Source organism: Diabrotica virgifera, chromosome 4, assembly GCF_917563875.1.
Source record: "Diabrotica virgifera virgifera chromosome 4, PGI_DIABVI_V3a".
NCBI classification, from domain to species: Eukaryota; Metazoa; Arthropoda; class Insecta; order Coleoptera; family Chrysomelidae; genus Diabrotica; species Diabrotica virgifera.
Window position 1 is genome coordinate 79,946,140 of NC_065446.1, and position 23,920 is coordinate 79,970,059.

The following is a 23,920-nucleotide window of genomic DNA, read 5'->3' on the forward strand; positions in this document are numbered from 1 at the left end:
ACTTTGTTACGTTTTGATCTGTAACCGCTAGGGGCGGGGCTAGCGCGGCCAACTTAGCATCGTGGCTTTCTTCCGTTTAGTGTTCAGTCAGTATAGTTACCCAGCCGTGCTAGCGCAAAGTCACTGTCTCTTCTAGTTATTTTACAACAGCTTTTTTAAATGTGGACCGCGATCGAAAACCCCGCCAGTTGTGGGGTGCGATAATACGGTTATTGTTGACTAAAAATAACATACCAATTGAAAGGCTACAGCGGGATAAGATGGTCAAAAATGCCCCCGCACCGATCAGCCCAGCTACTTATGTTTTCGATAAAGGATATACAATTATGCCCTCATGCAAATTTTTAGCTACCCAGAGGTCCTAGAACCTCTTAAATCGAGAAAAGAAGAATTTTTAGGTTTTATTTTTTTGTGAGCGCAATTTTAACTTAAAAAATCTGAAAAAATTCAAGAGGATGTATATTTTGCATACAAAACAGCCTGATTTTTTTCAGATTTTTGTAATAAAAAATTAGCCCAGGAAAAATTTTTGAAATTTTCAAAAAAATTTTAGGTTATGTAAATATGATTTGGCCAACTTGTAAATAGTATTTTTTGTCGTTCTTTTGAATGGCAGAGGCAGAATTTTTAATATCTGAGCGGAAAGAACGAAAAAATTGAAAAAACCGTTTTTGGCTGTCTCGAGATGCATCTCGGGACAGCCAATTTTAGGATTTAGGATCCTGACTACAACTACTGAAAAAACACTAAAAGTGTGAATTTTGTCATAAAATTTGGTATGTGGGCTTATAATAATATTTGGAATAACTTTTTTTTTTCGATATCTCTAACGCGAAGCAAATTGAATCGCATATCGAAAACTCACCCAGTTTGTGGATTCGCAGTAGATTGCGTTTAAAATTTAAATTTCAGTTGACTATGTATTTTAAAAATTGTGAACCATCAACCTGTATGACTGTGCCAAATTTCAAATTTGTATATATTTTGATGGCCGAAATATAGGGGTGTCTTCATCTTAAATGCGACACACTGTATATTATCAATTTGATAATTTATTGCAACTAATATAGTTGTATTTTTATACCTTGATTCAAAATATACATTCGAAATACTGACTAATTCACTAATTTTATCATAAAAAGTTCAAATTGATTGCATTGAAGTATTGAGCCAATTAATGCGTATTAACATATTATTATTATAGTATGTAATTATAATATACAGAATGAGTTTTATGTATAAAAACCCTCAATTATCTCGGAAACGTCTTGCACGATTTTTATAGGTTTTGATGGGTAGGGGTTTTCTAATGCAGCCGATTTTATAGTGATAATTACATTGTTGTCAGATCTTCAGCTTTTTCTGGAAATCTAATGAACTTTCTTATTTCAAATGGAACACCCTGTATGTCTTTTGCGTTTTGAGGTCCTTAAGAAATACCGATTATTTTTTATGTTATATTTTCATATTATAGACCCAAAAAAGGTCTTTTGTAATTTTTCTCTGTTAATGGTTTTCGAGCTCTAAACAATTTAAAACTGAAAAAAATCGAATACTGACGATTTTCAAGGTTCAAAAATTGTGTTTTTGAACCTTGAAAATAAAAAATATTATTTTTGAAACTGCTGAGTACCCAAATTCAAGCTAAACCCTTCTTCTAGGCGCTCGATATAAACTTTTTTGGCCCGTTTTATTCTAAAACATTGCTTTTTAATAATTGTTAGTGAAGCGCATATGAGAGGACGGGCGATCGGGCTGCATTAACAACTAAAAAACAATATTTTAGAATGAAACAAGCTTAAATTATTTATTGGTAACTGATAAAATAAGGCTTGAACTTGAATTTGTATACTGGGTAGTAACAAAAATAATATTTTTGATTTGTGTTGTTGAACCTTGAAAATCGTCAATATTCGATTTTTTTTCAGTTTTAAATTGGTTATAACTCGAAAACGATTAACTTTAGGGAAAAATTACAAATGAACTTTTTTGTTCCCAATGGTCCAAAGAACGTAAAATAATGTCTATCCGGGCCGAAAAAATTGATTTTTATAATTTGCTTAAATTTTTTTTATAAATGTAGCAATAACTCCGAAAGTATGACCTTTAGGTATGGGGAATATAACATGAAAAATAATTAGTATTTTTTAAGGACTTCAAAACGCAGAAAATATAGAAGGTATTCCAATTGAAGTAAAAAATTTTATTAGATTTTTAGAAAAACGGAAGATCTGACAACAATGTAATTATCACTATAATATCGGTCGCATTAGAAAACTCCTACCCACGAAAATTTAGAAAATAAAAATTTTGATTGCACATTTCTATTTTATAAAAAGTTGTAAAGTTGCGCGTGTGGTAAGTTAGCGCAGTTCCCATCTTTTCCATTTTTTGTATTTTTTTCGTGAATCGCGATCGACTTCAAAAACTTTGGCGATCGACCGGTCGATCGCGATCGACCATTTGAGCACCGCTGCAATAAATTATCAAATTGATAATATTATATCCACAAACAGGGTGAATTTTCGATATGCATTCGATTTGCTTCGCGTTAGAGATATCGAAAAAAGTTATTTGGAAAAGCTGTTCCAAATATTATTATAAGCCCACGTACCAAATTTTATGACAAAATTCACACTTTTAGCGTTTTATCTGTTGTTGTAGTCAGGATCCTAAATCCTAAAATTGGCTCTCCCGAGATGCATCTCGAGACAGCCAAAAACGGTTTTTTCAATTTTTTCGTTCTTTCCGCTCAGATATTAAAAATTATGCCTCTGCCATTCAAAAGAACGATAAAAAACACATAAAAAAATACTATCTACAAGTTGGCCAAATTATATTTACATAACCTAAAATTTTTTTGAAAATTTCAAAAAATTTTCCTGGGCTCATTTTTTATTACAAAAATCTGAAAAAAATCAGGCTGTTTTGTATTCAAAATATACATCCTCTTGAATTTTTTCAGATTTTTTAAATTAAAATTGCGCTTACAAAAAAATAAAGCCTAAAAATTCTTCTTTTCTCGATTTAAGAGGTTTTAGGACCTCTGGGAAGATAAAAATTTGCATGAGGGCATAATTTTATATCCTTTATCGAAAACATAAGTAGCGGCGCTGATCGGTGCGGGGGCATTTTTGACCATCTTATCCCGCTATAGCCTTTATCGCGAAATTTGTGCTGTTTATGGGAACAATGTGATCACTGAAGGTGGAGTGCGGCAATGATGCATTAAATTCGAAAATAGCCAAACCAATGAAGTGGAAAGGTGACTGATGCATTGTGACTGATGAACATGTCTCTTCCATTCAAGTGAGAGGTGTTTCCTCATCCGCCGTATAGTCCGGATCTTGCACCTAGCGACTACCACCTGTTTCGAGCAATGAAGACCTGGCTTGCAACGCAGCACTTAGAGGACAATGCGGAGGTACGGGACAGCGTTGAACACCTGGTTGAAGTCTGAAGTGGTAGAATTTTATGACAATGGTGTTTCAAAGCTAGTTAACCGCTATGATAAGTGCCTGAATTGGTTGAGAGATTATGTAGAAAGGCATGTGCGCGATGAAGAACGAAGTGGGCGCACAAGCATTGTAACTGATGGAACTTTGTCTGTTCCATTCAAGTGGGAAGTGTTTCTTCCTCATCCGCCGTATAGTCCGGATCTTGCACCTAGCGACTACCACCTGTTTCGAGCAATGCAGACCTAGCTTGCAACGCAGCGCTTTGATGACGATGCGGAGCTACGGGACAGCGTTGAACACCTGGTTGAAGTCCCAGGCGGCAGAATTTTATGAAAATGGTATTTCAGAAAAGAAGCATTTGTGGACATATGTTTATAAAGCAAACCGTCATGCAACCGTTTTGTCATGCACAATGGACATCCTAAGTCTTGACGTCACAAAATTGGGAGGAGCTTATATTTGACTCCAAACAATTTTGTTTATAAGGTTAAACACTCATAAGGAATTTTTCATTTATTGTTTACGTGGTTTGTGTGACAAAATAACACTTTTCATTTAGGTATTTAGTTAAAGAAACGTGTCAGTTAACAGATTTTTATTCGTTTTTGCCCAGGTGAGTTAATTTAATGCAATGATAAGAACGTAAACAGTTTTGAGGTTATGTTTATTTTCAACCACTAACGAATAAAGACCACCTGAGCAAAAACGAATAAAAATCTGTTAATTAACACGTTTCTTTAACGAAATACCTAAATGAAGTCTTACTTTGCCAGACAAAGCACATAAATGAAAAAATCCTTATGACAATTTAACGTTGCAAACAAAATTGTTTGGAGTCAATATAAGCTCCTCCCAATTTTGTGACATCTGTGACGTCAGACTTAGGCTGTCCATTACCCCTTAAAGTTTGTCGCACTTATTTAGAAACACCCTGTACTTATTGATGAATAACATGGCTAGTTGTTAAAGTACCTAACTTTTTTATTATCCAACATAAGCAAATGAATCAGAAAAGAAAATGTTAAGAAAGTCTAAGGCTACAATTGAGTTTCAATTTCAATGTTCTATCTATGCTATAATATTCCATATCCACAGAGTGTTCCGAACTTTAAGGAAAAAACACAGTATGATTGCTATACCCGGTATAAAATGACATTTACCTATCTAGCAACAATATTATTACATTGATATTCTTAAATAATAAGGCTAGAACATACTAAAAAAATCACTAAAATCGCACAACAGGTTTATAAAATTCGAGACATCAAACATGTTAACCCGGCGCCTGCCACGTGGGGTGCTGCCAGCACCCCATAACACATGTTTATCAAATATTTGGTATTTCAAGTTTGGTAACCGAGCTGTGCGTCATAGTAGCTTTCTATAATATTATATAACATAGATGTGTTAGTGTTTGAAGTGGTTATTTAGTATCATTCTGAACTTATAGCTCTAATAGGTCTGGATCCCGCGTATGAAAAAAAAGTTGATTAATAGCAAGCTGAAAATTTGTTAATAGCTTAAGGGTGTCTAGTCGGACAAACTTTGATATATGGGAACACTGGAACAGGGGAAGTTTTAATTGTGGAACGGGTTAAAAATTTGGAACGGTCAGACCACGAAAACGGCACATGTATTTTGTCCGACAGAACAGACTTAAACTCTCCGAACAGAGATTAAACTCTCATGCAAAAATCAGACTGCTATTTATCACCAAATAAGCGTTTTAATGAGTGGAACATGTAGAATATGTCAAATGACAGGAATTATGACAGGTGATAAATAGCAGTCTGATTTTTGCACGAGAGTTTAATCTCTGTTCGGAGAGTTTAAGTCTGTTCTGTCGGACAAAATAAATGTGCCGTTTTCGTGGTCTGACCGTTCCAAATTTTTAACCTGTTCCACAATTAAAACTGCCCCTGTTCCAGTGTTCCCATATATCAAAGTTTATCCAACTAGACACCCTTAAGCTATTAACAAATTTTCAGCTTGCTATTAATCAACTTTTTTTTCATACGCGGGATCCAGACCTCAGGGCCCCCGTAAGGGTTACTAACGCCTGTGCGCAAAAAAGTATTTTGGCGCCCCTTAAGGCATTTTGGATCATGTTTTTATTTTATTTTTTGAAGGTAGGTAGGTGCTTGAAATAAAACAAAAAACTGAACTTTAGAAGTCATATATATAGTCCATTCACCCAAAAGGCTGTACTTAAGAGGGCTTGAACGAGTCACTAATCACAAGTGTATGCAAACTTTGAACAGCCATATCTTAACCAATTTTTGTCTTACAGGAAAACAAAACATCCAAAATATTCAGAAAAGCAAAACCTACATTTTTTAATGCTTGAAATTTTTTGGTATCACCAATAATTTTTAAGTTGTTAGGAAAAAAGGAATTTTTTCAAGATTAAAAAAAAATTACCTTTTTTCCAAATTTTTTCAAAAATGAGCCCTTTAAACCGATGAAACTAACAGATCATATAAATAATACATATTATAAAAGTAAATGGTAAAGCGGTAACGATTAATTTCAATTGGAATGCTAATGAGGGGGTGATTTTTACGATTTGTTTTACCAAAAAAGGTTGCTTGTTGCATGTTCCTGTTGCTAGAATTTTTATCAAAAATAAAGTTTTTAAGCACTTTAAAGAAGTTGTAATGAGTTTTCCCCGAAATCTGCTTAATTTTTTGTTTATTTCACGTCGAAATATTAGATTTGGAATTTGATGAATAAGAACCTACTTTTCATTAGCTACAACTCTGCTTCTACTGGGTTTGCAGCCTTCATATATAAATTATTTTTTTTCACTTTTTTGTAAGCTATATTTTTGCTAAGAATATATTTTTCGATAAAATAATTAGTTTTTGAGTTATTTTCGAAAAATCTTCTAAAAACGGGGTTTTTGTAGACAAATGAACATATTCACTCGTAATCGTAAATAACTCGGAAAGTATTGACTTAGTGAAAATCTCTATAGAACAAAAGTTGCTTAGAATTAGTTTATCCAATTACGGACTTATTTTGAACGTATGTTTTTTCATCCCCGAGAATACCCCCAGGTATTCTCGGGCGTATTCCCCTGAGAATACCCCTTTTACCCCCCAGGACAAAAGCACACATCGGCACAATATCACTCCTTTTCTTGTTAGCTATGTATATGATAAATTTCATGTCAATTTAAGCGGTTCTTTAAAATTCACACCAAAAACCGTGAGTAAATGGACGATTATTTGTAGACTAAAATATCAACATGAAACAAACAGAATAAAATAATAACAAAATAAATTAAAATGTCTGACTTCCGACATGTTCTCGCAAATGTGAATCGGCAGTAACTGGATGATATATTAATAAAATTTCGTGTATATTTATATCTAATCCTATTTAATTTCTTAACTTTTATTTTAAAATTAATTTTTGTTTTTTTTGCAATTTTTGACCCCGGGTTTTGGCGCCCCTAGAGGATGGCGCCCGTGTGCATTGCACACTTTGCACATATGGTAGCGGGGGCCCTGCCAGACCTATAAAGTTGAATTGGGGTGTCATCATCTGGCACTTTAAGTTTTAAATCTTTTTTGTATTTTTGGTCAAACAGGTCAAATTTACATTTTTTATTGAAATAACTGATTTAAATTTTTAATATAGACTCTATACTCACTAAATCTTAATTTTTTTAGATATTTTACTTGACTTCATTTATTTTCGCTTGGTACTTATTAATTTGCTTATAACACCTTTTTCATTTTATTTTTTAACTTTTATAACATATTAGTGGCTAATAAGTTAATAAAACATGTTTTTTATATTCTTGTGTTACTCAACACATTATTTTGTTTTTTAAACAAGCAGATCACAGAAAATTTTTAAGGGGTGCTGTGAGCACCCCACGTGGCAGTTGGCGCCTTGCAAAGCCACGTGGCAGGTGCCGGGTTAAGTAATTTCATGGAGTGACCCGATTTCTTTGCTTGGCAGTGTAATACGAGTGTTTCCATAATTTTCTTAGGATATCAACATTTTTCACATTATTGTGACATCTATCAACAATAAAAATTATTTATTTTTTAATTCTTTTTCTCTTCTACACGTACCCTATCAGAATTATCTGACGTTGGCGATCACCATTGCGAAGGCTTCTCAATCTTCTGCAATACAGAACAATAATTGTCCTGAATTTGATATCTGAGTCCATTGTCCATTCACGAATATTTTTTAATCAAGAAGCTTGTTTTCTTCCCACACCTCTACGGCCCTCTATTTTGCCTTTAAGGATCAGTTGTAATAGTTTATATCGATTTCCTCTCACTATGCATCCCAGATAAGACATTTTCTAGTGTTTAACAGTCTTTAGCAGTTCTCTATCTTCGTTGACCCTCCTTAGATTGTTGACCCTTCTTCATTAGTTTTTCTTGCTGTCCAAGGTATCTTCAGCATCCGTCTATAAATGCACATTTCGTATGAATAAATTATGTTCATGATAGATACTTTTAGTGTCCACACTCCTGCACCATAAATAGTACAGACCAAACACAGCACTTAACCATTCTTTGTCTTAGTTCTAAACTGAGATGATTATTGCACAGAAATGACTTCATTTTCATAAAAGTAGTTTTAGTCATTGCTATTCTACGTTTTATTTTTATGTCATAATACAATTTTTCTGTTAAATTAAATTGTTAGTTTAGAAAAAAAAAGTTCTCTAATAAAGAAAAATAAAGACACCTTTTCTTTTTCTTAACATCATACACACTCAAAACATATGGCCAAGCTTTACAAAAATCTTCTAAGATCAATACTAAGCTCCGAGCTAATTTTTCTAATTCATTTTAAAATTTCATAACATTTTCCTTTTTAAAAACCTTGTAGACCAGGGCGGATCTGTGAAAAAACGTCTATTTTTGGATGTGCGAGGTGGCATTCGGATTTTTGCAGATAAAGTTAGGTGACAGCTTCAATAATAATAATTGACTTATGCTCGTTCTCAAATATGCCCGGAACATTAATAAAAAAATTAAAAAATTAAAAATTTTCGAAAAACATCGATTTTTTCTACTTTCTTTGCTTATAACTTTAAACCGATTCATTTTGAAAAAAAGTCGTGGGTAAGTAAAATAAAGATAATTGAATTTTGTATCATATTCGTCCGGTTAAAAATGTCTTAAATTATTAACCTTTCTCCAAAATAGCAATAAATACAAAATAAGGGGGCAAAATAAGCATAGGTATTCTTATTCAATGTTTTTCAACCACTTTGGTTGCACTTAGAACCTTCGTCATTCGCTTAGAAAATTCTTACAACATACTTAAATCGTCCACCAAATTTCATTAAAATCGACTTAATAGATTTTGCATAATAATTTTGCAATCTAAATTTTTTTAAAAAAGTTAAAAATTTTTAAAAACTTTTTGAACAAAAAGTAGACCATTTAGAAGTTTGCTAATTTTTTACATATAAAGAGGCGCTCTACTTATCTAATGCACTTTACAGAACTAAAATTGGATTATTTAAGCGGCCTCAGCACTGTTTTAAAATTATAAACAATTTTTTGGTTTATAAACAAATATAGTGAAGACGTTTGAGTTGGAATAATTTCATTGTTCAGTTATTTATCAAATAAACATTTTTTCTGTTTTAGTACAACAGTAAAATGTATTTCGAATTAAATAAATTATATACTTTCTTATTTTTGTCTCAATGAAAAAAAAATTGGGCACCCTGTATAAATAATTATGTTAATGTCTATATTAATGAATAGAGAATTGAATAGAGAATTGAACAACCTTTCGAATAAGCTAGCACACGACCCCTATTCTCATTTCAAAAAATCATCGATTACGTCATCACACCCAGACGGATGACGTCACTAGTATGATATATTATATGCCAGAAAATTATAATTTAAATATAAAAATCGACCTGTTTCGGGATTTATCTCCGGAGTCGCAAGAAAATGAATTTATTCCAACTCAAACGTCCTCACTATATTTGTTTATAAGCCAAAAAATTGTTTATAACTTTAAAACAGTGCTGAGGCCGCTTAAATAATCCGATTTTAATTCTGTAAAGTTTATTAGATAGGTAGAGCGCCTCTTGATGTGTAAAAAAATTAGCAAACTTTTAAATGATCTACTTTTTGTTCAGAACATTTTTAAAAAATTTGAACTTTTAAAAAAAAATTTAGATTGCAAAATTATTATGCAAAATCTATTATATTGATTTTAATGAAATTTGGTGGGCGGATTAAGTATGTTGTAAGAATTTTCTACACGAATTACGAAGGTTCTAAGTGCAACCAAAGTGGTTGAAAAACACTGAATAAAAACAGGCTTATTTTGCCCCTTATTTTGTATTTATGGCTATTTTGCAGAAAAAGTAATAATTTAAGACATTTTCAACCAGTCGTATATCATACAAAATGAAATTATCTTTATTTTATTTTGGTACAACTTTGTTCCAAAATGAATCGTATTTAAGTTATAAGCAATGAAAGTTGAAAAAAATCGATGTTTTTCGAAATTTTGAAATATTTTAATTTTTGTATTAATGTTCCGGGCATATTTGAGAAGGAGCATAAGTCAATTATAATTACTGAAGTTGTCACTTAATTTTATCTGCAAAAATCCAAATGCACCTCAAAGCACATCCACCTCAAAACAGATCTGCCCTGGTCTATTATGATTTGTTATTTAATTAGTTTATGTGAAGAGTGGAGAGTATTTTGCAGGGTGTAACAAAAAGGTAAGTCGTCATAAATTAAATCAAATACAGTGGGAAAACTGAAAGAATACCCATGAACGAACATATAAAACACGCCGTATTTTCCTGTCACCGTGTCACAAAGAAAATTGTCCAGTGCAAGGACATGTAACAATAATTATTACATGTACCTACGCTGGCCAATTTTTTGTGTGGCACGGTGACAGGAAAATACAGCGTGTTTTATATGTTCGTTCATGGGTATTCTTTTATTTTTCCTACTGTACATATTCTGGGAGCAAAATTAGTTCGATCAAACCTAACTTACAGCTAGTTCCTAAAAAAACTGATACGACTCTTAGTAAGATTTGATCATTTTGAGCAGTGTATGATAGGTCTGACATTATATTATATTTATTATGACAGACAAATTATAAAATAAACAAACAAACAGCCATTTTTTGAGGTTGAACAGAATAAGTTATCTGACAAATTTTAAGATTTGGCAGTGACACTGACAGCATGTAAATAATAAGTAGTCATCCTTCAAAATACACTGCTCAATTTTCTACAAAATACGCTTTAAGAGTCGTATCAGTTTTTTTTTGGAACCAGCTGTACATGAGTACAAATGTGAACATAAAAAAAGTTACAGCCTTTTGAAGTTACAAAATGAAAATCGATTTTTTCCAATATACTGAAAACTGTAACAGTGAAAATGTTTGTTTACATTCCAATTAAATTATTATTGTGGTATTTGTGGTACCTTTAGTTTAGATAAACACAATGTATTTAAAAATTTTGGCCTTAGTACTTTTTCAATAAACCAATTTTTATCGAGATGCAGCTTCTTTTTTAATAAGGATATTTCTGAACATTTCTTAACATTTCTGAATACATAACAAAATGTAAATTATAAATAAATTTTCATATTATTTCCAGGTCTCTATAATGTCACTTAGTAGCCATTTACAAATATGCGGTGGATTTTATAAAATGTTCAAAATGTCTGGATATAAACTGGCTTATCAAAAAAGTACCCACTAGAGGCGAAGACGTTTGAAAAACATTGTGTTTAACTAATGGTACCTACCATAACAGTAATGTAATTGTAACGTACACAAACATTTGGGTGGTTTAAGGGAACAAAACCCCCATAAAATTTTTAGGGGGTGCACAAATTTCACTGATATTTTTTTAAGATGTTCCTGTCATATGAAACCACATGTCCATTTTCAATATAAAATCTCTCAACAGTTTTCAATATATTGGAAAAAATCGATTTTCATATTGTAACTTTAAAGGGCTGTAACTTTTTTTATGTGCACATTTGTACTAAGGCAAGTTAAGTTCAATTTTGTGTTCAATGGTCCCAGAATATGTGATTTAATTTATGACCTATCTTTTTGTTCCACCCTGTATACGCATATAAAGAGTATTAAATATTTTAATTTATTCATCAGTTAAGTATAAATTAGAATCAAATGAAAACAATTATATCTACAAAATTAAATAAACATAAACATAAACATCTACAAATTATAAAATAATTGGTACAACCCTAAAAATTTAAGAAACATTTGCCTTATTTGATTCCCATTTCTAAGACTGAACTACTGAACATTCTGAATCTTATTTTATTCTGCTTAAAATATACAAATTAATTCAATGTATTAACCTGTATATCTATTGTAAAAAAAAACAAGAGTGGAAAATAACAAATACATGACTGAAATATACCTATTACTGAGGGGGTTGATCTTGTTGTCGAAATGTTATCATAGAAATATTATCTACAGAGGATACATGTTTTCACAGAATTATTGTATTGTACAAATAAATCAAAGTTATAACAAATATTGAACACTTTCCTTTTCATTTGAAAAAATGCTGATTTTTCCAAACAAATATTATAAATTCATGGCAACTACCTTTGTTCATTTCAATGTTTAAAATCATTGTGTTTAAATAAGTTCAACAAATTTTACTGTTACTTTTGTTAAGATGTTCCTGCCATAAGAAAGCCACATGTCCATTTTCAATATAAAATCTCAAACAGTTTTCGATATATTGCAAAAAATCTATTTAGGTAACTTCCAAGGCCTATAACTTTTTATTTTGCACATTTGTACTAAGGTAAGTTAGGTTCAATTGAACTATTTTTGGTCCCAGAATATATGATTTAATTTATTATCTATCTTTTTGTTTATGCCTTGATATATAGGTGATGGACCCATTTTCACTGAAAGACAAAAACACAATGTCTTTACGGCAATGGTATAACCAGGACCAGGATGATCCTAATGGGGGTTACAACTACTGGAGGGTCTCTAGGGGGTATAAAATAGTAATGGTGTTAAGCGCATAGAGCTCAAGTACATCCCAATGGAGGAGGGGTTACAGCCCCCAAAACCCCCTTGTTACACCACTGCTTTACAGAATAAATTAATGCACTTTTTGCACATTTCTGTTAAATTACATGGTTAGTTTAGAAAACAAAAAAAAATGTTATCTGATAAAAAAATAAAGACAACTTTTGTTATTTAACAGGATACACACTCAAAACATATGACATATGGCCAACCATTGGAAAAATCTTTTAGGATCAATACAGTTTCTACTTAGCTAATTTTTGTAATTCATTTTACAATTTTATAATAATTTTCCTTTTTAAAAACGGATATTATTAGTAGGTTATACCATACCTTATCTTATAGTTTATGTGAAGAGTGATGAGAGAGTATCATGTAAATATGTACCTACTTTATGAAAAATATATTAAAAATTTTAATTTAGGTACTCATCACCTAAGTACAGAGCCGGCTTTACCTATTGTGCAGGGTGTGCGGTGCACACGGGCGTCGGGATGTTGGGGGCGCCGAACGCCAAAGAGCGGATCATTTACATTGTTTCAACATAAAATATGCTTTAAATCGATTAACCCTCGTAAGGCGGTGCTTAGATTCTTACGTAAACGACGGTGCGGGGTGCAGTTGCACCCCATCCGTATATCCATTTTTTTCATATGTGAACGTCGGGGAAATTGATTTGAAAGATAATTAAGACTTGTTTATTATACTATGAAACATAATTTTACAAAGTAGGTATTTACCGCCCGCCTAAAACGCACAGCTAAATTATTAGAAATTGTCAATTTCTTTTCAATTGTACAAGTTTATGTTTTTTTCTAGGTCAACAGCATGCTGGCAAATACTTGCTAAAGAAGTGCCAACTTTAAGTCTAAAACCTCTCTCAAATACTCGATGGGAGAGTAGAGTTGAAGCAGTAAAAGCTCTCCGTTTTAATCTGGGAAAAATGTATGATGCCTTGTTTAGAATATATTCTGATAACACCAAAGATGCAAAGTCAAGAAATATGGCAAATTCAATATTGGCAAAAATTAAGTTATTTAAATTCATCTCCTCTTTGCTTATTTAGTTTGAAATTTTAAGCAAGATAAAATATAGTTAGCAAAGCTCTTCAAAAGTCAGATGTCGTATTGTCAGAAGCCGTAAAAATGATGGATCCTGCAAAAATAAGTTTGTCTGAATTACACAATGAGTATGCTTTTGTGAAGTTCATTAATACTGCGAAAACTGAAGCAGAAGAAGTCGAGGCAATAGCAGAATTTTTCACACCTGCCCTCCCTCATGCTCTTTTGTCAAATTTTGTCTGTTCGAAAGCTGTCAAATTTCCTCAACCTATTTCCAACCTTACCTGCTGATCTTATAGATAAAGAAGTTCATTTTTAATTAAATACTTTTAATACATTTGGGTAGGTTGTTCTGGCGCTGTGAATACCTTTGGGTCCCGACATAATTTAATATTACACTATTTGCATCTGGATTTTGTTTACATTATAAGCGTACCTAATACCTATGTACTACTACTAGGTAGGTACCTATTCGACTATTCCATTTTGACGTGCGTCTACCAAAGGGCGCCAAGGCATCGACTGCACACGGGCGCTACATGGGCTAGAGCCGCCTCTGCCTAAGTATAAATTATGATCAAATGAAAAAATTTATTTCTGGAAAATTAAAAATCCTAGGACATTATAAAATTAAAATGTGTGAAAAATAATAAAACAACCTAAACCTAACAACCCTAAAAATTTATTAAGACAAGTTTGAAATATGTATTTGCCTTATTTGATTCCCATTTCTAAGACTTGACATTCTGAATCTAATTTATTATGCTTAAAAGCTTTAATACAAATTAATTTAATTTATTAACCTGCATACCGCATACCTAGGTATTGTAAAAATACATAAGGGTGGAAAACAAATACGTGACTGAAATATATTATTGAGAATTGAGGGGGTTGATCTTGGTGTCGAAATGTTATCGCCTATAGAAATATCTACAGAGGATAATGTTTTCATAGAATTATTATATGTATTGTACAAATAAATCAAAGTTGTAACAAATATTGAAGACTTTCCTTTTCATTTGAAAAAATACCAATTTTTCCAAACAAATACTATAAGTTCGTTGCAAATACCCATTTTTATTCTCATAAATTAAATTTTAAGATCACAAACAATTTTCTTTGCAACCAAGCATGCAAAATATCAATAATACATACCCTCACTAAAGGGTGGTAGCAAATTAATAGTTTTTGATGTAAACTTACCCGTGCACGAAAAATCCAGCTCGACCATGTTTAAGTTTTAATCCAAGAGCATTCTAACACAAATTTTCATTCATGAATTTTTAAAAAAACGACACTACAAGTCCAAACTACATTATAAGATCAGAGGAAACGAGCAGAAACATAATAGTTGAAACTGTCAAAACCTCCAAGACCGATCACCGATCACCGCTGACTGACTATGACTAATCCAATCTCGGAATTTTGTAGACTGACATTTCCGATCGAGCCCGGTTCGTGGAATATGAAGCTGCTGCAAATGAAATGTTGGTCACCTATATTTAGGCTGAGTCAAGAAAATAATACATACAGGGTGAGTCATAAGTATGGAGCGCATCATATATTACGGAAATTGTTTAGGCATAGATTCTTTTAAGCATTAAACTGTGGTTTATTATAAACTAAATTCGCTTAGCCGAGATTCATTTTGACAGATTCAAAGTAGGAAGCATACAACACAAAATTTCCTACTTCACAGTTCACACTATTATAACTGCTGAAATCAACTTAAGCTTTCATTAAAAAAAAGAGGAATTATTGTAAATAGTGGGAGTGTATAACTCATAAAATTTTGTGGAATTTTATTTCTTCAAAATATTTTTATTTTGTACAATTAATAATTTTCTCATTTGTTATCAATACATTATAATGGTGTAAATAAATAATTATTGATTGGCGTAAGGTTTATGTTATTTATGTCTGTTTACTATTAATAGTATTGGCTATGAGCAGGTATGTTTGGTTGTGTAATAATTTCCAGTCACATCTAGCAACCCAACTTCCCAAAAAAGAAATTACTAACATCAGTAGACAGTTAAATAAATAAATAGTTTATTTACGGCCAAAAATCCAATTTACAAAAATACCATTTATCACAATAGGTATAGGTAGTATCACAACCATAAATACATATTAAAATATAGAACAATATCACTATATAAAGACTGAAAAATTAAAAATATACATACATCTTAAATACAATTTAGCATTTTTTCAATTTTTTCTTAAAACTAGTCAATGAACAGTCAATATCGATATTATTGGCCCTCTTAGACATTCTTCCAATTGCTTTGTTCTGTGCATATTTGGTGCAATGAAAGTCTACAAAAAATAGTTCTTTACTACGAGTATTACATTGAGGAACTCTATATTTTATCTTCTCAAGAAGTGTTGAGCAATCAACCAATCCATTAGCAATCTTATATAAGAAAACTAAATCAAGAAATGATCTTCTATTTTCCAGTGATGATAGATCTAATAAGTTGAGAATTTCACTATAATTGATATTTTCAGATGGTATATTTAGTTTATGTGCAATGAATCTTAGAAATTTTTTTTGGACTTTCTCTATATATTATCGATGTGGCATCTGTAGTAGGGTGTCCATATGCAGCTTGAATATTCTAATATTGATCTAACTAATGCACAATAGACAGATTTAAGACAATTTATATTATTAAAATCAGAAAGACTACGTTCTACAAAACCAAGCATCTTCAAAGTTGTGTCTATGTCTCAGATTAGCAAATCGACTATTTATTGTACTCAATTTATACAGAGTATCCCAAAAGTAGCGGAATGGTCGAATATTCCGCGAAATGAACATCGGATGGAAAAACTGAAAAATTCGTGTTTAATATTTTTCAAAAATCTACCAAATGACACCAGACATGACCCCCACTCTACCCCCTGGAGGTGGACATGGGGTAACTTTAAAATCTTAAATAGAAACCCCTGGTTTTATTATAGAGGTGGATTCCTTACAAACGTAAAAGTAAGCAATTTTTATTCTTGAGATTTTTTCGAATTGTGGATAGATGGCGATATAATCGGAAAAAACGAATTATCGTGATACCATAGGTAAATTATAGAAACGGTCTAATATCTCGCGAAATGCACTTCGAAATGAAAAACCAAAAAATACGTATTTAATATTTTTCAAAAACCTATCAAATACCACCAAACATGACTTGCGACCCCTCCCCCTGCAGGGGGGCTGGGTGTAACTTTAAAATCTTAAACAGGAACCCCCATAATATATAATTTCGGAGTTCGGAGTTACAGCTGAATTTATATTATTTCCCCATAAATATGTTAAAATAATACATTAACAACAATCTCATTTAATCTGAATAATCTTCATTAAATGTAGGTATATCTTAACAGAAGATATTTAAGAAATAGAATAAAAAACGAGGAAGTTGGTAGGAAGAGTTGGTAATATACGAACCGGAGTGGAATAACTATTATCGAACGTATTTCAAGGCAAAGATGGAGATGGGCGGGACATGTTCCAAGAATAGGGCTTTTCATTCACAGTCATTTGTTTCGAGCTTCTGTCATATGTGTCACATAATATTAATGTATCTACGCCGTACGTTATTCGTAGTATATACCAATGATACAAACTAAAGACGTATGACGTAGATATATTAATATTATGTGACACATGACACAAGCTCGAAACAAATGACAATCGATGAAAAGCCCTGTGAAAGAAGACAGATGGACAAATAAGTTGCTTCAGTGGAGACCACGGGCAGACAAGCTAAGCCGGGGAAGGCTCCCAACGCGTGAAGGACCGACGACCTCAAAAGAATGGTGACCAATTGGATAGCAGATGCGCAAAACAGAAGAAGATGGAAATATCTGGAGGAGACGTGCGTTCAACAATGGAGAAGCCAGGGCTAAAATTGATGATAATGATATGATGATGATCTTAACAGAAAGCCCAAAACAGTGTCTATTCTCAGTGCATTAGTAAAAATAGTTTATCGGAACTGGTCCAGTAACAGATTTATTCAAATCATAGCGTAGAAAATCTGCGAAGATATTTTTAGATATTTTTGTCCTGTTAAAATATGGTTCACATTTAGTTGCAGAGGAATAGAGAATTTTAGAAAATATATATAAAGTAAGGGAAGTTACACCAGATGCTCAAAATATTTGCAATGTATTTTGCAACATACCTGCCTGCTCAATTCTTATTTCTACGCTAATCATATCGTTTTTTTCCCTGAATATTGACAGATTTTGTTTTATAAACGGTGTTTTTAAGTGACTCGATCGAAAGTAGTCTAAAGGATTCATATCGGGTGATCGCAGCGGTCATCCGATAAACCCACGCCTTTCATTCCATCATCTGGGAATCCTCAAGACAGGTGAAGGTCGATTATGTTGCAGACAAATATTGTTGTTGCTGTGTTGTCATTATCTGATAGTTTCAAATAGTGAAATTTCTAAATTAAGAAGCCAATGAAAAATACTAAGACTTGAAAATAATCGAACTGATCAATTGAAATACAGTAGCCTCCCTCTATAACTAGAACTGAAATGCTGGACTAATTACCTCGTAATAAGCGGATCTAACCCGTGTTGAGCTGCCCCCCACTTGCAAAAATTAAAAAACAAATAGCCCTTATTTATGAGCTATTTATGAGCTCTCATATTCCGCAAATTAAAAATTTTGAGCTCGTTCCACTGAGCAGGAATTTAATATTTAATGGGGGGGGCTGAGTCAGCCCCCCACTACTTAAAAATAGGAATATTTAATCAATTTTTGCGGCAGAATTACGAGCTATTTATGAGCTCTTGAAATGATATAGTTTCGATTTTTGAGCTCATCCCCTTCACCCCAAACAACCCTTTAATTGATTTAACTTAAGAGAAAAATGCTGAGAAAACTTAAAATATATCCTATTGCGGATATAATTCCTATAGCTTATATATTCTGAGAATAAACTATTAAATCACGTGCATTTCGATTATTTAGCTACAACCCCTTCGCAAGCAGACTACCCCATCTTCCCGGCTTAAGAGAAAATTGTACTTAAAATGCATTAAATTAATTATTTGGCGACTACATATTTTTAATAATTTATGAGCTCCCAAATTACGCACATTTAGATCAGTAAATTGAAATTTATTTTGTATAGTGCAGTCACTGACGGTAAAAATCAACGATTACCTTCAAATTCGGCGAACCTTCATCGATTTTCACGAAAATTGGTCAGTGGTTTTGTAGTCAGTAGAAAAAGTTAAGTATTGTTGGAGTTATTATTTTAAATATGATTTAAAAAAATCAAAATTTTTGAAATTTTCGTAAATTATTTGCTTTTGATAATAACTCCAACAATACTCGACACACGTAAAAAATGATAGGTAACGGAATTTTAGTTTTTTTATTAGCAAAAATTTTACTTGTCTTTTGATTTCTGTGTAAATCAAAATAACGAAGATAGAAACGTTTAAGCCTAAATTTTACTACGAGAACAATGTAACAGGAGCCCTTTACTATTATCCTAAAAAATAAAGTATTTGAAAAATGTAATACAGTTTTATAACTCTTGAAATTACCTTTCAAATAGTTGGATGTGCCTGATATTAAAAAATTAATAGAGTTATTCAAAAAAAAATTCATTTTTTTGGAAAATTTTTTGGAGTATAATTGATTTGGAGAATAATGATTCTCTTCATTCTTAAAATCATATATTACGTCATTAATGACACTGAAAGACTGAGAAGAACTTTAAATTATAGTGGTATAGATATGTAAATAATAGGTAAATACCTAAAATCATTTCTTTTCCGACTATAGCGCCATCTATCAACAGCAGGAAAAAATGTTATACATGTTTATCTATCACAGACGTACCTTTTTTTCTGTCACTTGTGTCGCACTGAAAAAAGCCTCTCGAGAAGCACCATACAAACATGTAAAGATATCTCTTTAGTAGTGCGGTTTTTCTGCGTCTTGACTTTGATAAATCTCTTCCTGTACATTACTTTTTTTCCAACTTATTCACAGTAGGATCTTGTTAGTTTTATTATATTTTTTATTTTGTTTTCATAGGTAATGTTCAAGTGGAAATCGGTGGGACTGTGCATTTTATCAATGAAATTAGATACGTCTCAGACACTCCAGAAGCCGCTAACGATAAAATGTTTTAACATCGCATTAATCATTGTAAATTAGTCGACGGATATTACTGCAGTGAAAATAATAAGACGAGAACTGGACGATAATATTTTTTTTTTTATAAAGTTTTTTCTACTTTAATTACAAAAAGGCAAGCTCATTAGCAGAAACCAATTCAAAATTATTTTGCACATCATAATATGTGAAACATTATTTGGTTGAAAATTCTCATTTTTGTTGGCGCAAAAATATATTAATTTTTCTGGACTAAATTACAGTTTTGTTTATCTTAAAAGGGATATGTTACTATTAACATTCACAGAGTGTTGCCAAACTGAAGTTTGTTATTTTGGGTTTAAATTTTTTCCACCGATCTCCGAGGGTACAATAACTTTAAACCATTTTTATTCTTCTTTTGTCTTGGTAAAGGCCGCGTCCCACCATCAAATAATTTGATCAAACTGGTTTGAGCAAACTGAAAGTGACAGTTAGTGACGTCACATCCTGAGTGTTCATTGTGGATAATAATGAAAAATTTTAATTTTAAATAAAGTACAAACAAGTTAGACAACTCAATACAAAAAATTTGATCAAACTAGACTGATAGTGAGAGCACAGATTTTTAGAATTTCAAAAAACTGCAATTGTGACGTCACTTTGACGTACTTCCGGAGTTTGCTCATACTGTTTGATCAAATTATTTGATGGTGAGACGCGGCCTTAAGATTACGGTTTTGCCATTCTATCCTTCTATTTATTTTGTTATGTAGTTATATAACATATGGGTCATTATTGTTATTCGCGGTGTGCAAGTACTTGGAAGGGGAAACGAGAAACGACCCTGCGCGAGTCGCGGAGAAATATTGCAACTATCTTAAATAATTCATATTGTCAATTGAAATTGTCAAATTGACGTATATTTCACATAGATATAACAGAATAGATTAGGCCAGTTCGAAAAATAGCGTAACGCGGAACAGTTCGGGTCGGTGGTCTATCTATCTCTCTCTACCGGCGCTTAGCTTTCTCTCTCTAGCATATGATGGCCGCCGCCTGTGTGTCACTGTCGTTCCGTTATTCCCACTTCTTGGTAGATACGCTCACACTCGCACGACAGACAAAGATAGCTAGACCACCGTATTTGATATCGGCGTTACCAGAGATATGTAAAGAAAATAGATCAGGCTAGTCATATGCCACTCAATGCATCGGGGTGTAACGCCGATATTAAGTACGATGGGCTAGCTATCTTTGTCTGTCGTGCGAGTGTGAGCGTATCTACCAAGAGGTGGGAATAACGGAACGACAGTGACACACAGGCGGCGGCCATCATATGCTAGAGAGAGAAAGCTAAGCGCCGGTAGAGAGAGATAGATAGACCACCGACCCGAACTGTTCCGCGTTACGCTATTTTTCGAACTGGCCTAATCTATTCTGTTATATCTATGGGCGTTACACCCCGATGCATTGAGTGGCATATGCATATGACTGACTAGCCTGATCTATTTTCTTTACATATCTCTGATATTTCATACCTTCTGTCAATGAAGCAGAAAAATTATATATTGCTCCACAATATTGATATGATATGCAATTATTATATAAAGGTAAATTTAATTAATTTTATTTTGCTTGCAGTACTGCATTTTAATAACTAATTTTATTTACTACATACAATTGTTGACGTTTTCATAACATAACCTGAATATATATTTTTTCTTCTTATTATTTTTTTGGACTATGACCTTGACAATTATCCAGTAACCAGGACGAATTTTAGTATAGAGCGTAGAAATAGGGGTCGCTTTGCCGAACTTGCACGGTCCCAATAAAAACATGACAACGTGTGTCAATGCAAAAATAACGCCAAAAATCATTTAGTAAACCAAAAAGTGCCCAATGTGTATTGTAATTCATGACGAAAAATAAATTGTATATTGGCCTTTAACGACCAATATACAATTTTACTTACCTATATACTTTAACGGGGTAAAATTTTGCAACATAGCTGATGAAGGCTGAGCCCTTTTTAGAGGTCCCGAGGACTGCTGTGTGTGTGCGTTCGGGCCTAAGCCGTTCCTATTGAATTTTGAGTGTTGAGTGAGTGACAGTTTCATGTACAGAGCACAACGTGGTTCCATGTCAGTGTGATGTGTGGTTTGTAGGTTGGTAGCGTGTAGCGTGTTGTCAAATGATTGTCAAGTTGACAAGTCAAATGTCAAATGAAGGTTATGTTATGTTTGCCAGCAGCAAAAAGTCAGTCAAAATATAAAATAAATAACTTGTTGGGAATGGTTTTGGATTCACATTAAAAACTATTTAAATTTTTGTTTCTTTCCATCTTCCACCTTAACCAACCATGAAGACTCGATTTAACACATACGATATCGTATGTGTTACAGAAGAATTGCAAAAGTAAGAATACATAAAATTATAATGTACCATATCTATTTTTTCATTGTTTTTTAGGCTTATTGGTATGAGAGTTAATAATATATATGATATTGATAACAAGACTTACTTAATAAGACTACAAAGGACTGAAGAAAAACAAGTGTTACTACTTGAATCTGGTAATCGCTTCCATCTAACTAATTTCGAATGGCCTAAAAATATTGCTCCTTCTGGTTTCAGCATGAAAGTAAGTAAAATGATCATTGCAATAGTACGACGATAGTACATTATAAGTAAAGCATGTGCTTTTAAAGAACTACTTCTTGTAAATGTGCCTATTCTATTCACAGCAGTTCGAAATAGATCAGTTGACATTAGACCATTCCACTTCCTAAGATTTGCTAACCACGATATATGTCTATGTCTAGGGCCTCTCTTGCCCTCAATCTTACCTTGTAGAATCAACTGTAGAGGTCAGTGGTATGTAGGTATGTCTATTACACATAATGTGGCCGAAGTAAGCCTATTTTCTGTTCTCTACGGTTTTAATAATTTCTTTGTCTTATCTTAGCCTCTGGAGAATAGTTATGTTAGTTGTGTGGTGTATATTATAATGAGACCCATAACCCGGCATTGGTTGCTAGGTAGGTTTGTACGTGAGTGGCCGCGCATGAGATTTTCTCTCACATATGCAACTTTTGTCATTATTTATAAAATAAAATTTTTAAAACAGATTTTAAACTTTTTTTTGTTAAATAATATATCGGTACATTCCATGTCAAATCACTCAGGCAAAAAATTTTGGATCTCCGATTTGTCTGAAAATTGGTATATAGCTTCTGCGGGACGTAAAAATAAGATATTTAAGGTCAAAAAATCTTCTTCTTTTTTTCTCAAAATGTTATTTTATGCGATTTTACAGTGATTTGGTGTTTATTTAAACAAATTTGCATTTTCTGTCATAAAGTATCAATAAAAAACATAATAATTTAATAGAAAGGACTCAAAAATGTCATTATATGGCATTATAACAAGTTACTTTGAATCAAAACAAGTTTTTGATCAAATTTTAAAGTGGAAAAACGTTAGAATACCGTATTTTACATTTTCCTCCATTCCCAAAGTACATCATCATCGATTTGGCTGAAAATTTGCCCACATATAGCCAAAAGATAGGACTTTAAGTGGTTAGAAGGATTTGAGTTATATTACAATACCAAAAAAGTTACATGCAGTAATATCAGACTCAAAAGTATATATTAGTCCAGTCGGGATAGCATTTGACCTTGAATGCCGAGCTGCCCAAAATTTTATTTTTCTGATCTTTAGCGGAGTCAAATCACGAAATCACGAATGAATTCCTCCGTTACGTTAGCCGCCATCTTGATTTTAAAGGAGAACCTGTTTTGCTCAATAGCTCCGCCATTTTTAACTTTTCGACAAAAATGGTAGGAACTGAAATTGTTCCAAATAAATCGTATTTACAATTATTACAATTTCTTTTTAACAGTTTTTGTCATGAGGTCGATATTTTCGAGTTAATTTTACTTACAGTAGAGGCCTATATTTTTGACTATAATATTGCATGTAACTTTTTTGGTATTGTAATATAATTCAAATCATGAAACTCATGACAAACTAGCTGCCGTTTGTTATTAAGTAACAACACATGTTATTTTTATGAACCATCTAGACTCAGTGCATTGAAAAGAGATAGGTACAAAAAAAGACGATTCGGTAAGTTTTCATATTTTAAGAACAATTTGTTTGACGTTTCTGATTTGTTTAATTTTGTGGCTGTC

At 32.5% G+C, this 23,920-nt stretch overlaps 2 protein-coding genes across 3 annotated transcripts in view; one reads left to right on the forward strand and one right to left on the reverse strand.

The window, feature by feature from the left end:
- LOC114325783 (unconventional myosin-VIIa) overlaps positions 1–14,969 on the reverse strand; it is a 278,092-nt gene extending 263,123 nt beyond the window's left edge. For both annotated transcript variants that reach the window (XM_028273912.2, XM_028273911.2), the window contains exon 1: positions 14,789–14,969. In XM_028273912.2, the coding sequence (XP_028129713.1) occupies positions 14,789–14,816 (28 nt within the window). In that variant the 5' untranslated portion in view covers positions 14,817–14,969. The remainder of the gene's footprint in view (positions 1–14,788) is intronic.
- Positions 14,970–21,932: 6,963 nt separating this feature from the next.
- Positions 21,933–23,920, forward strand: part of LOC114325785 (ribosome quality control complex subunit NEMF homolog) — a 55,617-nt gene continuing 53,629 nt past the window's right edge. The window contains exons 1-2 of the mRNA XM_028273913.2: positions 21,933–22,139; positions 22,194–22,365. Of these exons, the coding sequence (XP_028129714.1) occupies positions 22,084–22,139; positions 22,194–22,365 (228 nt within the window). The 5' untranslated portion in view covers positions 21,933–22,083. The remainder of the gene's footprint in view (positions 22,140–22,193; positions 22,366–23,920) is intronic.